This window comes from Vanessa atalanta, chromosome 10 (genome assembly GCF_905147765.1).
Source record: "Vanessa atalanta chromosome 10, ilVanAtal1.2, whole genome shotgun sequence".
Classification (NCBI taxonomy): domain Eukaryota; kingdom Metazoa; phylum Arthropoda; class Insecta; order Lepidoptera; family Nymphalidae; genus Vanessa; species Vanessa atalanta.
The window spans coordinates 4,565,600-4,580,793 of record NC_061880.1 but is presented as its reverse complement, the minus strand read 5'-3'; the positions used below and the strand labels follow the sequence as shown (position 1 = coordinate 4,580,793).

At 28.6% G+C, this 15,194-nt stretch overlaps 1 protein-coding gene across 1 annotated transcript in view; it reads left to right on the top strand.

Annotated features, from left to right (window-relative positions):
• Positions 1-3,901: 3,901 nt before the first annotated feature.
• The window catches only part of LOC125066890, a 48,018-nt gene continuing 36,725 nt past the window's right edge, over positions 3,902-15,194 (top strand). Inside the window, exon 1 of the mRNA XM_047675202.1 lies at positions 3,902-4,133. Coding sequence (XP_047531158.1) covers positions 4,037-4,133 — 97 coding nt within the window. The 5' untranslated portion in view covers positions 3,902-4,036. The remainder of the gene's footprint in view (positions 4,134-15,194) is intronic.

The following is a 15,194-nucleotide window of genomic DNA, read 5'->3' as shown; positions in this document are numbered from 1 at the left end:
TTATTTTCTAGTATTGTACTAAAAAGTATAAATAATAAAGAATAATAATAATTGTATTGAAGTAAAAGGAAATTGACTAATTGAACCTGACTACTTACCTTACCACACCTTTTGACTGCCTTCCGATTTCGTGGCCCCGGTCCAGCGTGTTATGTTCTAAGTCCTTAACGTCCGCAAGTTGCGTAAAGATAGACTGACCAGACAGTTAATATAAAAACGCTTAAAGTTAATTATTCATATATTCAAGTTAATTATTCAAGTATTGAAGAAAGCTTCTTATTTGTGTTATTATTATTTGGCACGGTACGGTGTATATTTTTGAAGATATTTCAATTATTTTTTCATGTTGCGTTGGCAGAAGAAACAAGTGCTGACCTGACCTGTTAGCCATTGGAGTTTGACTAAAATAATACAACTACTTACCACTACCTATTTTAGAGATTCCATCTCACTGCAGTACCTATATTATATTATTTATTTTTTATGAATGCTAGCATTTTTTAAGGATTTGTTTTTTAAATGTATCGTTCCCCTATTTCAAGAAAATATAGTTAAGCAATGTGCTTGTTTTAGAAGTGTTTACGAGAAAAGCACTGGATAAATACTGCTACTTTAAATTTAGTTTATGATGTAGGAAAAATCTGAGCATTTCAAATATACTAGGACGATTATAAAAGACCGGAACATTGGGATCTTAAAAATTGTTCGTTATCGTCCGAGCTATTTTAAGGACACTTCGAAATTCTGATATGATTCAACTTATAGATAACTAAGTTTCTTGCCTGTTCCTCGCAGTAGAATCCACATGTCGAACTTATGATAGCTTTAAATTTAATCATATAAAATAAGTATTCAATAGCACTCAGAAGAGCCTGCTAGAATAAAGTATATTTTGACTAGAAACGATATACTCAGAACACTTTTAATCTGATTGGCTTTGTCAGCCAGTTAGTGTATCCGTCTAGACCCTAACGTTAATATCAGCCATTCAACGCTCATGAAGTGATGATCATTCGTGACTTACCTAAGCTTGATAAGCTAGATTTATACAATGATCATAAATAGCACTGACGATTGTAAAAACTTTCATTTTATTCCAATTATATGGAATCGTCCTGGGATTTTACCAATGATTCCATTTTTCCGATAATCCTCTACAACTTATTTATTAAATAAAAAAATGCTTTAACAGATAGTATTATTTTTGTCATACATAGTTTTTGACATAATAATTTTGAGTGACTAATATCGATAGCCATTAATATAATTTAAAATATTTATTTCATTTTTTTGTTTTGAAATGTAGTAATTATTGAAAAATATACTATGCCAATTATCTTCAGATGGTATATTTTCGCCTAAAAGACTATTATAATTAATTAGAACAAACGAAAGATACATAAAAGGCACGAACGATTGTAAAGATTTATATCACTATGAAAAAACAATTAAGACATATAATTTAATTTATAATGTAAGTATAAAGAAATTCTGAGTATTTAGAATATTAAAATTATACAAATAACTTACTGTACCTATGGATATTTACATAACACATTCACTAATGACAACATTTAAAATTCTACAACCATGATGACCAGTTACCGACTCCCTTTCTCTTTTAAGTAACAACGAAATAAACCAAGAGACTCATCCTGCTGAATGAAAAATAGAAAAATCTATATTCTGTTAGAGAATAAGAAACAATGTGAATCGGATCGTCTGGCCTTCATAGTTCACGAGTTGCGTTTCGTCAAACGGCTTCCGTCGACAATGACTGTGATGCAAGCCGTGCACCAACGCCGGCTAACGTGATTGTTATTAATTACAAATTAGGTTTTTTTGTCCGTGTTAAAATATCATATGATGCAAAATTTAAAACTATCTATTGCGCTACATAATTCCTTATCTTATTACACTACGTACCCATAAAAAAATATTTTTCTTTATAACTTACGGCATCAAGATCATAAAAAATTGATATTAAAGTTTTGTTGTGCCAAGAACCAATTCCGATATGCATTATATATATTAAGCATTATTTTGATCGATTTAAACTATTTTTTTTTTAGTTTCGGTTTATAATCTATGAACATGTTGAAATTTAAATTAGATTGGTAATGATTTTCTTCTTAAGGTTAAGGTTAAGGCGTTAAGGTTGGTAAAATCATTTTTCAAAAATCGAAACAGACGGTTTTTATCTTACGCGTCCACTTAGAAAATGGTATCTGTATGTTTATAGCCAATCTAAAAACAAGAATTAAATAATATTACGATATTATTGATCGCAAGAGTTAATACTACATACTATCAATAGTTTACTAGTATTAAAAACAAAAGCATTCTACACACATTGTTTACTAGAATTACTTCACAAAATTACTATTCATCGACCAGTTACCCATGAAAATCGGGTTAATGACGTTTCTTTCTGAGTTTCTTATGCACGCTAATAACAACCTAGTCTCGGTTTAAGAGCGATAGATACCGAATAGCGATTAAAATGGCAAAGCGTCCTTGATTATTGAAATTTCATAGTTTTCTAAACGGATTGGTAATAAATGACCAATTTGTTAAATCATAAACTCGATGCAATCAAATGAGAAATCGATATAAAAAGATAATGGGACTAAAGTGGCTGCCAAGGTGACATATTTAACAAGGCATAGAGTTTTGTTTTTTTTTTTTAATTCGAAAAATAGGTTTTATATTTTGAAGTTAGTCAATGTGGCTTCCTGAATCGCAAACTTTCCAGTTTTCAGCGTAGTTCAATTAATTATAATTTCTAGTGCTATGCTTCAATAAACGATTAAAACGAGATAAACATCAAATTAACGATTTTATAGTTTGATACGCACAGTTAATGTAAATGTAATGTAAATGTTAATTGCGGTAAACCACAAAATGTAAGTACAAAATTTCATTGATTAGAACTAAAAGGGTATAAGTTAGTTTTTTAGTATGTCATTTCCTGAGTTCCAATTAAATATTAACCCAAAAAAAATTACCTTTTACATATAACCTTTTAGTTCTAAATACTTCAATACTTAAACGCAAATTAATTAATATTGCCGTATCAAGTATGCGTAGTCATCAAATTATAGGTTTCATAAATTTTTATTTTTATTTTTAATGAGTAAATAATAATAATACTTATGCTATGACTTTTAGGTAGTCGTATAAGTTTATGGCTGGGAAAGAGTTTAATTTTGTAATAAAATTTACCTAGCACCTAATATTAACATAGTATATGTAAAGTAAATAGGTTTCAAAATCATTATCACTAGTCTGATCTTCCTTGTAATACCAGTACATTGCAAATGACACAAAGGAGATAAGTCTCGTGTTGTGGAGAAATATTCGAAGATTAAGCGCACCATTGTACCAGTATTTACCATCAGACATTTGGGATACTTACCATTGCGGTTTGGCAGATTTACTAACATTAAACACTAAATAAAATTTAGCTTGATGATTTGTTTTAGCTAAATATTTTTTTCTGTGTGTGTAAAAGATACTTCATTGTTGATCTTTTAAAAACTGCACTATGCAAAAAAATATAGGTGACTTTTTCAAATATGAAATATTTTTTTTTTTTAATAATAATGTTTATTTTACAAATCACCAATATTTTGTTTCGGATAAAATAAACAGAATATGACGACTTTAGCAATTAATTAAAAAATGTCTGTAGAAATTCTTGAGAAAATTATTAGATATATTGTTAAAATTAAAACAATTAAGATTGTTATAACCGTGTCAATTTATTCAATGTCGGGACGCCGAAATGCAACAAAGTATACTGAGGACAAAGCGTAAACCGTGAGCAGTGAGCACACGCGCATGCGGGCGCAGTCGATTGCGCATGCGCACAGCTGATAGAAAGTCTACCAGTTTTGTTCGGTTGACTTCAGTTGTTGACAGTACGTAGAAGGCAGTTAACGTTCCGACGCAAATGTAACCGGCCGTAAACGGGAAATAGTTGCGTCTTATCGTGATATCAATAAAAATAAACAAAAAACTTGCAAACTCAAAAATGGGTGTATGTGTAAGGATTGCTGTCCTGTTTCTTTTGGTTTCTGCAACTTATGCTGTTCCTACAGGAGACTTGAATCGGACTCCAAGGATCGATGGTACGTGATTATTTACAAAAACTGTCGCAAATATTATAATAATCTTTTTTTTTAATTAGTTTAATTCATAATGTATCTAATTAAAAATAATAAAAAAGTAATCATTAGTAAAGACATTTTTTTTTCTCTCAATAATTTATAATTTTGAAATAAAAACACAAGCGAAAGTAGAATCGCTGAATTCCGCTATTAGTAATACGAATCGCAATGTTTAATAAGTATTAATTACAATTAACATAACATTACACATCGTTCATTAAATGGACCGTGATATGAACTTGAACTGGTATTCTTTAAAAAGAAAGGAATACTTGGATGATTGCAAAAAAATTTTGCAAGAGAGTTCGCAGTTCGAAACGGTTGCGATAAAAGTTTACGGGTAATTTCAAACGAAACAGTCAACGCTATTATTGATAATGACCTACTTATACCACATACTTCAGACAAAATTTAATTAAAATTGATATACCGAAGTAACACCAACAAGCGCTATGAAAAATATATATCCCTGCGATAATTATTAATGAACTAAAAATATAATGTCATATTTAAAAAAAAAATGTATGCTACTGAAAACCAAATCGAGGACGTAACTTCTAGTAATATAATAATTAATAAGATCATTGTCAGCGGTAAGGAATTGTACAACTTTTATGTAAATATTTAGTTGATTTAATTTCCGATTTTACTTAGTGATATATGTTGTTTATAATACTAATCTATATTTTTATTTTTTTTTCTTAACCTTACGTTTTTTATTTGTTATTGTTTACGCTTAGAATCTGTTTCACTCCTTGAATTTATAGGTACGCTAACTCAACGTTCCGTACATCCTGATTATAGAGTTGATTTTCTCTATCCAAGGTTTTAATCCTAAATTGCCTAATTGCTCCAACTGTAGACCTCAACAATAGAAGCCAAGGTTCACGCTAATGCTCAGAACTGGTTAGTTTTTCAATAGCATTGTTTAAATTGTCATTTTAGAACGGAAATATTCACATCCGAGGATTTTTTAAGTGCTGCGCATATATTTTTACGATTTTTATACTTTATATTAACTAGAGCCAAAATTATTAAAAATATGTCTTTATCATGTATGTAAATAAAATTAAAGGAATTGTGAACATGTCTGTACCTAATGATCGTAAAACAATATCTAGTTTAATTTGTTTTAAGTTATTGAAAACAAAACATTTAGTTTAGAAATATGTATGTATGGGAGGTAAAGCTACGTAAATTTCTCCAATTTATTAAAATTACCAAACGAAACGATATGACAAGACTAGCGTGTGCAGAGCTTTACTGTTGAGCAATCTACGTGAGAAATTTCACGGGTTAACCTCTTTGACTTTTGTTGTCTTTAAATTTATTACAATCCATTTTCACTTCCCAGCCTCGGTATGACCATAGCTTAAATCTTCGATTACGTGAACTATACAATATTTATTGCGTTCGCTTTTAAAGGATTATGCATTGCTATTAAAAATTACGTAAATGTCATCAATTTCTCTTTAGGTCTGTCGCTCGTCATTTTTTCATGAATAATATTAATTGAAACAGGTTAAAATATTAAAATGGGTGTATCCTATAAATTTATTAATAAAAATGATGGTTAACATTTACGAAATTTGATTACGCGCTAATTGTGGAATTAATTTTTTTCTCCGTTTATCTGGCAAACTTCTCAAGCAAATGCTTTTATCAATTTTCACATAACTGGTCAGTTAGTCTTTTTTTAAGGAATTTAGTATTTAAAAACAGATTTCCATCGCGTTTAACTTTAGTCCTATATTCTTTTCCTTATACGAGTATAATGATTTATAACGTGCTTGTCATTATATCAAACCGCAATATTTTAAAAATCAAATCAACAAAACACATCATCTTATTTCGCCTAAGTTCAATGCCCCTTGGAACTTGCTACAAATATTGACAATTCGTCTTCGACTTTTACGATTTTTTTATTGTATGAACTTTTTAATGCTCACTGTAGGTTGCAATAAAAAGCAATAAAAATAACAATATCAATGTTAACAAAAAAAACTTGTACATTTTTCTTTGATTAATGTTTCATACTAAGTTTAAAAAATAATACAATACATTGATAACGTAAGTATGCATAAATGTGTTTAAAAGTGTAGATGTAAGAAAGTAAGTCGTATGCATGTCTTTTGCAGTAGATTAAAATAATAAACAAAAACATTCTAAATTCATTTTAAGATAATGAATGATTAGTAATTACCTCACATAGTAATGCATCACAAGTATTAATATTGTTAATGCAATAGAATTTTAAATTCCAATAGGCGACCAGACGACCATATTATATTATTAAAAATGTTTGAATGATGAGTCAGTGTAATTATACACCACGGAACCATATATCTTAGATCTCGTGGTGGAGGTTCATTAACAATGTAATAAGTGGTTAAAAATTCTTACAATGTCAGTGTATGTGCGAAGGTCAGAGCGACAATTCGGTGACCCATTTGCTCGTCTGTGTTAATTTAACAAATTAAAAAAATATAATATATATGACAATACTAATCTATACACTACGATGTATCGAGTAAACACAAATAAGGTCATACGGGACTTCATTTGGACTTTTAAAAAGTATCGACGTCAGTAAATTATGAAAAACTGCCTACCGTCCCGGCTTTGCATGAATAGAAAAAAGTCTAAATTAGATGTTGCACACTAGTAAAACTTTCTTGGTAGGTGTGATTGTTTCCGATATTTTCAACCATAATAGCCACAAAATATTAATGAATAATAATATGTCAAAGACTTTCTAATCAATCTCGACGTCCTTTTGTAAAAACCACAAGAAAATTCGTTCGGTAGTTTTGAAGTTAATCGCGATTCAACATACAGACGCGACGGAGGTATTTTGTTTTATAATATGTACTGATTATTTATACAAATAATAGAGTTATATTATTATTATATTTTATGATTCATAACTCTGTAACAGGTGATTTGTTTACATTATGAAACTCGATAACATCAAAATTGAAGTTAACGATACGGCACGTATTTTATCGATTATTGTCACTGGTTATTATTGTAACATCGATGTAGTGATTGCTAATAAAAATATTTCGTTAATTAGTTCTTGTAATATCTGTTTCGTAAATTCGTTATTAAAAATATGATTAGTTAAATAATAGTCGCTGTATGTGACTTCCACTTTAATAGCTTACTCCAAATGGTTAATAAAAATATCTATAAATAAGCGTATATTTTTTTGTTACGTAATGTATTCACCGACTGTGTACCGTTTTTGATATTCCTATTTTTTTAATAGGCGTGATATTAGAATTTCTATCTAGTTTTGTAATATAAAGTTTAATATAACACGAAAAATAATTTTTCAGTCAGTTTTATTTTCCTTTTTTATTATGGATTTAAAAACAATGTATAAAAATGCATTAAATTACATATATTTAAAACGACATTAAAAATATTGTATATATGAATTATTGTATTTATATCGATACAACTGTATCTTAAGTCCCAAAGTAAACACTTTCGCAAAACCACACGAATAAAATTAAAACGCCTATCAATAAATGATCATCATTCCACAGTAATTAATTTCGTTTATTGGAATCAAAAAAACATTAACAGATTTCTTTTCAATTATCAACATATACATACGTTATAATCTGTTATGTCATTTTCGTAACGTCATTACGTTGCACAAATGTAATAAATATTTTTTTTATTAAAGCTAATCAAAGTTATTACGTATGTAATAAGGAAATGTGTCTAATGATATATATTTTTTATCGAAACTCTTATTGATTGGTTATTTAAGACATTTTATGACAACTGAAAAGCAAACCCGCACTTCCACTATATCCGTTTCTTCCATTAATTCTAATTACCTTATCTGTATAAAAATATAATACTTTATTTTTGAAGCACATTAAGCATTAAATCCCATTGAATGTAATGAAAAAAAAAACTTTTCATATCATAGATCACAAAAGAAAATGACAATTACTTCATAAAAATTCATAGGTTATTTGCATGCGACGCCGTAAATGAGGAGTCATCGCTCGCCGCTGACGTCGCATGTGTAAAAAACTCATATACATGGCGCCATTTTAAACTGCCTTAATCTATTATTGAAATAATCAGTATAATATGTTCTCCCTGAATACGGCTTAGGCTTACGACAAAGCTGGAGCGACAACAGTTTAATTATTAAATTTTGTCTGATACCTGTACAAATTATAACCTTTTTATTTATTTTTATTATTTAAACGTAAAATCAATTATAAATAAATGAGTTTCTTTTTTTTACCGTTGAAAGTATAATATTATGACTTAGATATTTATTACATTAAAATTAGTCATTAGGTCACTACTACATACGTTGTTATTTTCTTGTTAACAATTTTTTCATGGTAAAAGATAAGTTGTATAATGGAAAATACATGCATCTTATCAACGGTATCCAAACTATATTTTTTAATAAAAAAAACTGCGGCAGCTTGTAAGTTTCTCATAGAATCAATATATTGTTTAAAAAATAATTAAACGTTATTTTTAAGTCAATAAATGTTGCCTATTAATGTATTTCGAAACGGTAGTTTTATAATAAGTACGATATATTTAAATATATGTTCCTACTCGTAAAAAAATCGTTATTTTATACATTCGAAGTCGGGATGCACTTTAATAGATATTAAAAATGTTTTACGATATCAATAAGTGATCCTAAAGTAGACGATTTAAGATTACCTAACTTATTTGCCTATTTTTAAGCAATTAATATTCCTTCTGTGACTGACTGTTGATGCGTCATCTTCATTGCTGTAAAAAGTACAACATTGGACTTGGATGTTTTTTTGTGCATTTTAAATGAAAGATAAGTCAACGAACTGTAACGTAAACAAAGCTTTAAATACCTAAGAACGTAATAAAAACATTTATTTAAAATGCAATTCATTGAAACTTTATTATCGGTATATTTACATATGTTGCAATAATACAAAGATTTTATCATAATGAGCCCTAATATTTGGAACGTTTCTTAATACGTTCGTTTTTTTTTCATTTTTCATTTACATTTTTGGCCCTCAGAATCTTCAAAATCTGAATATGTTTATTTACTGCCGGTTAGTTCACTACATCCTATATTCTAAAGCCAAATAGCAATACTGAGTATTGTTTTGTTCTAGTTTGGAGGTAATAACTCCACTCACCTGCACTTTGGCACCTTTTGCAGTTTTTCATCGGGTGCCTGAAAACAATATACATAGCTTAACACATTTTGTTCTATACAAAATAATTAAACAAAACTATTTTTAAAAGTTTAATACTTATTGTGGCCATAAATGAGTCATTATTATATAAATTATTAAGAATACCTACACGACTTTACAAAAAAGCTTAGGTAGTAAGTTCGATATACTCGTAAAATATTTCAAACCTGTTTATTTTGAAAATATAACTCTTCCTTTTTTTAATGCCTTATTGAGAGAAGCAAAACATATTTTATTTAAGATTAAAGAGGAAAATATGCCAAAGAAAAAATATTGACAAGAATTTCGACCACTTTGTTTCTTTTTGAGAAGAATAATTCAAGAAACATTTGTTATACGTTGGTAGGTAGGTCCTACTGCCGAATAAAGACCAATTAATATTAACTTGTATTCACTTTACTTGTAACCAACTTTGTATTTTTCATTTGTCTGTGTAACCCAATCGTTTTATAAGCACATAACCAGACCTGACGCAAACATTCCAGCAGAGCGTGCTCCACACTAATGATGGCAGTGTAGGAAGTCAACTACAACGATAATGTTTAAACTCTAAACTCACTTTCATTAATTGTGGAAAGGGACAGCTTAACGCGTGGCATATTATATTAGACGGAAAATGTTGGGTCAAAATAAAACAATATTAATGATCTTTTGTAAAGGGTACCGCGTTAGTTCAATGCCTCCAAACTGTACTAGTAAGTAAAGTGAAAGCGGTTAAATTGAAAGTGATTCGTTTTCGAATCCGTCATAATTCTCTTTTTTGAGAATATAGGTAACTTACCGAGTGATTAGAGCTCATTAAACTATGCTTAAATTATTTTATTTTTAAAAACTGATACCTTCTACTATTATTATGTGACGTGGTGATGTTTAATATCATTATTATATAAAAAAATGTACGTTAATACATATAATAATTATGTCGGCACAACATCACCACTCTTACTATAAATTAATTAAATCTTGAAGGTCTTGTCAATATTATAATTTAAATTCGATTATTGCGAAATTAAATTTAAAATCATCTTTATGAATGCCTTGTCCTTATCCCATTTATACGGGGTCGACGCAGTGTGTTTTATAACTAAGAAAAAATATTTGCAGTTTGGTCGGCCCCTGCCTAACAAACAAGCGGTCAATAGTAGTATTGTTGTTAAGCACTAAGCACTAATGGTATGAACTTAACGCAAAAAAACCGACTACAGTAATTGACTCTTGCAGTGTTGCCGGCAAGAAATATGGTGGATCTATTTTAAACATCAGACATCGTGATCTAAGCACAAATAAAGTATTTTGAGAAAAAATCTATTTGATATGAATTACAATGACTCCCGATGTGCAGGCGTTAAGCTATTTTTTTTTAAGAAGTCAAATGTCATTTATATATTAGAGTCCTATTGCTAAAAAATGAACCCTTAAAAATAATAAGATGTCAATAATTATATTATAAATAATAATCTAATAACTTATATTAATATAGTTTATAAAAAACAGTCTTGTGATCCTAGACTAGACCTTACTAGGCCCATTTCTATTAAAGCAATAACTTTAAATAATAATCGAAAAATGCTTAAAATAGTTTTATCTGAATATATTACAATGTTTACATAAAATAATCAATACATGTTTTAGCAAAAAATATCTTTTAATGTTGTTACTCACAACAAACTTATAACTAGATTTCCTTACGATTGCTAATATTTATTGTCAACAATCACAGCAAACTCGAGAGCAATCATCTTAAATGTCATCAAAGGGGCCATGTCGGAACGAATGAAGGAATGAATAGGATAACCGCCATTCTTGCAACATCAACAATGCACACTGTTGCAGGAGTTTCACAACGTCGTTCAAAATATACATTGGCAAGGTTGAATGTTCCAATATAAATAAATTGCTCGATTATACAAATACGCAGTAAATTAATGAAAATTGACGCCGATGACAATAAGTGAAAATGCTCTATTTATTAATATTTCATTATTAATTGCAATTTATAATAAACCATATGTCACCTAAAATATTCATCGTGAATTTAAAATATAGATTTAACTTCTATTTATAAGCTACTTATGAATTACGTTGCCTCAAACTAAAATTCCAAATATAATATTATCAATAAAAAAAAAAAAAACATTTTATAAATAGATCTTTAAAATCAATATTTGCATTGTTATTATTTTTTCGAAACGGGTACTTGCCGATCAACATGAAACTGTAATAAGGAATTAAAACTTAATTGGAATAAAAATTATTAAACTATTCCGTTGGATCGTACATATATTCGTAATTAGGTATATCTTTACTTTTAAATACAATACTAATATATTCCCTCTATTTATAGGTGTGTATCGATTGTCATGTTAAAAGTTTTGTTCTAATTTTAACCTTAATAATAAAGACATTATATTCTAAACGGAACAAAATATAATTTAACTAGTAATACGAGGTTGTTAATAGCTCTATTCAATTTTAGATGTCTAATTAAATGTATGTTGAAACTCAAGGATTGTATTTATTTTTCTATAACATATGTATAATTTTTGTTAAAATATAAATGTAAAAAATATAACTTTCAGTGAAAGAATGCACTTACAGCATATTAATTAAATGCTAAATATATATACAAAAGTTCAAGGTTCTAATTGTTTAAAGATGATTGTGTAATTAAAAAAGTGAAATGACGCATCGTTGATAATAATTGTGTATTACTGAGATAAACTTTTGTAAGACCTCTAATCGAAGCATTGTGTGCTGTATGCGCAGATAAAAAATATAATTACAATACATTAGTCATCATGACGTAAGTCTTTTCGAAATAAGTTAGGGGAGAAAGTGTTAATTTAATACCAAACATATATGTAGCCACGATTTCATTAAGGATTTTTTAACCGCCGATATACCATATTGGTGTACCATATTTGTCAACACAATGGCTTATTCAAAACAACATTAATTCGATTTTCTTATTTACGTGGCTATAACTTTTAAACATCAAATAAAATGATTAAAATTTCATGATATAATAACAGCATGAAATACAGCCAGTTTTTATGAGCTGTGTCATCAAAGTAATTTCGTGTGCCATATTTTTACCGTATGAAATTAAATGTGCAGTTATCGTTCATCGTTCAAATCAATGGTCAATGCAAAATACTTCCTTTATGTATTTCTTTGACGAAAAATCATTATTTTATTCATCAACATTTCGTAATCATTAAAACGATTTGGTTTTAGTTAACAGATGTTAAGGTTATATTCTCACATTTTTTCAAATTGATGTATATGTCTCTGTTAAAGGTCGCATCTGTTTTTGGCAGATGTGACTCGATATTACCGTTGTAAGATGTATAGCCATAGATTACCAAACGCTGTGAATCAAAGCATTTGAATACTCTTCCTCCAATCCTTTAATTCTACTGTTTCACCATTCTACCCCAAAAATGCAGTGTATAGCAAAATTAAAACCCAGCCATAAACTCATATTTATATTACCTGCAAAAAAACATAAATATAAAAGAATAAAACGGTTTCCACAAAGATGTAAATGAGAAACAAACAGGAATGTTGAAATGATAAAGACTTCAATTTTGAGTAAAAAAAGTAAAGTGTCATTAAGTCTGACACTTCTCTCATAGCTAATAATAGCTTTATTTCGACACTAGCCGCTGTCACTACAACCAACATTGCTCGAAAGAAAAATCGTGACCGTAAGGTTTTGAACGCAACACGATTACTATGATTTGGTAAATCCTCATTATAGAGCTTGATGTGTAATCAAAATGTTCAATTTTGTCTAGCATTGAATTGTCTTAAACATTGTCATTGACGGTCACGTAAGGCCTTCAACTATGGTTTATTATGGATGCAAGAAATATAATTAAGTATATTCCATGATATACAGCTCCCATTATAGTAGCGATACATACAGATTTAAGTTTCTTATATACATTATATTAGCTTATATCAAATTCCCTTTTATTTATTGCAAAAAAAATACAAGTAATCTTTTATTCAAATAAATTACTGATAATAATAAATTAAAATCATCGCCTACCTAATAGCCATGACTTGTCGTATAATTTAACTTACCTGTCTGTAGCCCATCTGTACTACTGATGGGCGTGTATCTTCAGTAAATACGTGTCTATTGTGTATGAAAATTTTACAACAGCGGTATTTAAAGTTCCGCAGTGGATAGGTGCGCTATAGTGCACCACCGAAAAAATAAACAACATATATCCAAAAACAAAAATACATCTATATGAGTTATTAATTCAATTTGTTATGGATGTTATTTTTTTTATCCAATTTTTTCTAATGTAATGATTACTTTGGTGTGGTGATCTCAATCTGATGTTATTAAAACATAAAGGTATCATATTTCAATATGTGTACTTAATATTAAACAAAACGTAAGAGCTAAAACATTTGAAATAAACCAAATATTTGCAAAATATAACACTAAAATATTTAAGCATTAATTACTTTAAGTGCAGATGCATAATGTTGCTGTAATTATATAAAACGGAAATAAAATCGCCTAAATAAATATGTATTAACCCATATGGGTTAATACATATTTATTTAGGCGATTGAAAACTAAATATTTAAAATATAAATATGAAATACAATAACTGAGTCGAGCGGCATTGTGTCGACAACGCCCCTTAGCAAACCTTTGCAACATGGTCCGCGCAACAATTGCAGCACGAATATTATTGTAATTATATTAAACGCTTGAGCATATTTGCAAAATGAATGGTAAAAAAATTGATAATGACCATTTTGTCGAGGTGATATGTGAAAGCTGAAAAAAAAATATTTAAGGGACACATACAATTGTTTATATTCTTATGTATATTTGTCTATTTAAATAATAGAAAGCAATAACCAGTTAAATTAATTCAAATATAATTGAAACATTTAGTTATTAAAATTTTATAGCACGAATCATAATAATAAGGTACCACAATAAGCACAAACGAGAATACATAACTGCTTTAGATAAAGACAATTTCGAGATTTTTTTGATACAATGATAAGATGGAAAACATCTACTTTGGAAAATTACTTATAAGAATAACAAAAATATTTCGTCTTCGCGAAATGTTTTTTCTATAATTAAGGATGTACATTAAATCAATCTCGTTGTGAATAATGTTCTACACTAATATTAGGTCTCTAATTTCACAGCGAGCATGCAGTGTTAAATATGTAAATATTTATAAAAGATGAACGTTGTAAGTTTTTCATCATTACTTTTTGACATGCACTATTATTATTTTTATTTGTTTTATATTAAACCCATATTAAAAATATTACACTTATGTCAATTGTAATGAAACACTAAATAGCAGTATATAATTATTACTTTTTATAATTACTGTACCAAAATTACTATTAAAATTGACGATTAATTGACCCATAATTACATATTTTATATTATAGTTTATCACATACTACAAATAATGTTTCTAATTAAAAACAAAACGCAAGTTACAATACTCGAAGCGATAAATCTAATGAGCACGGTACGCTATAATCAGCTAACTGTTGAGCAAAACGAACATCTGTAGTTAAGTAATTCATAAATATTCTTGTAAGATCCATGTAATGAATCGAAGAATTTGATATATTCCTACATGGTAAAGAGTCATTAACCAGATATTTTATTTTCCTATTTACTTTATACCCATACTAGTAAGTTGTGATATCACAGAACCAATAAATCGCGCAAGTAAGCTTATTCATAGAAAAATATATGGTTTGTTGCTCCCAA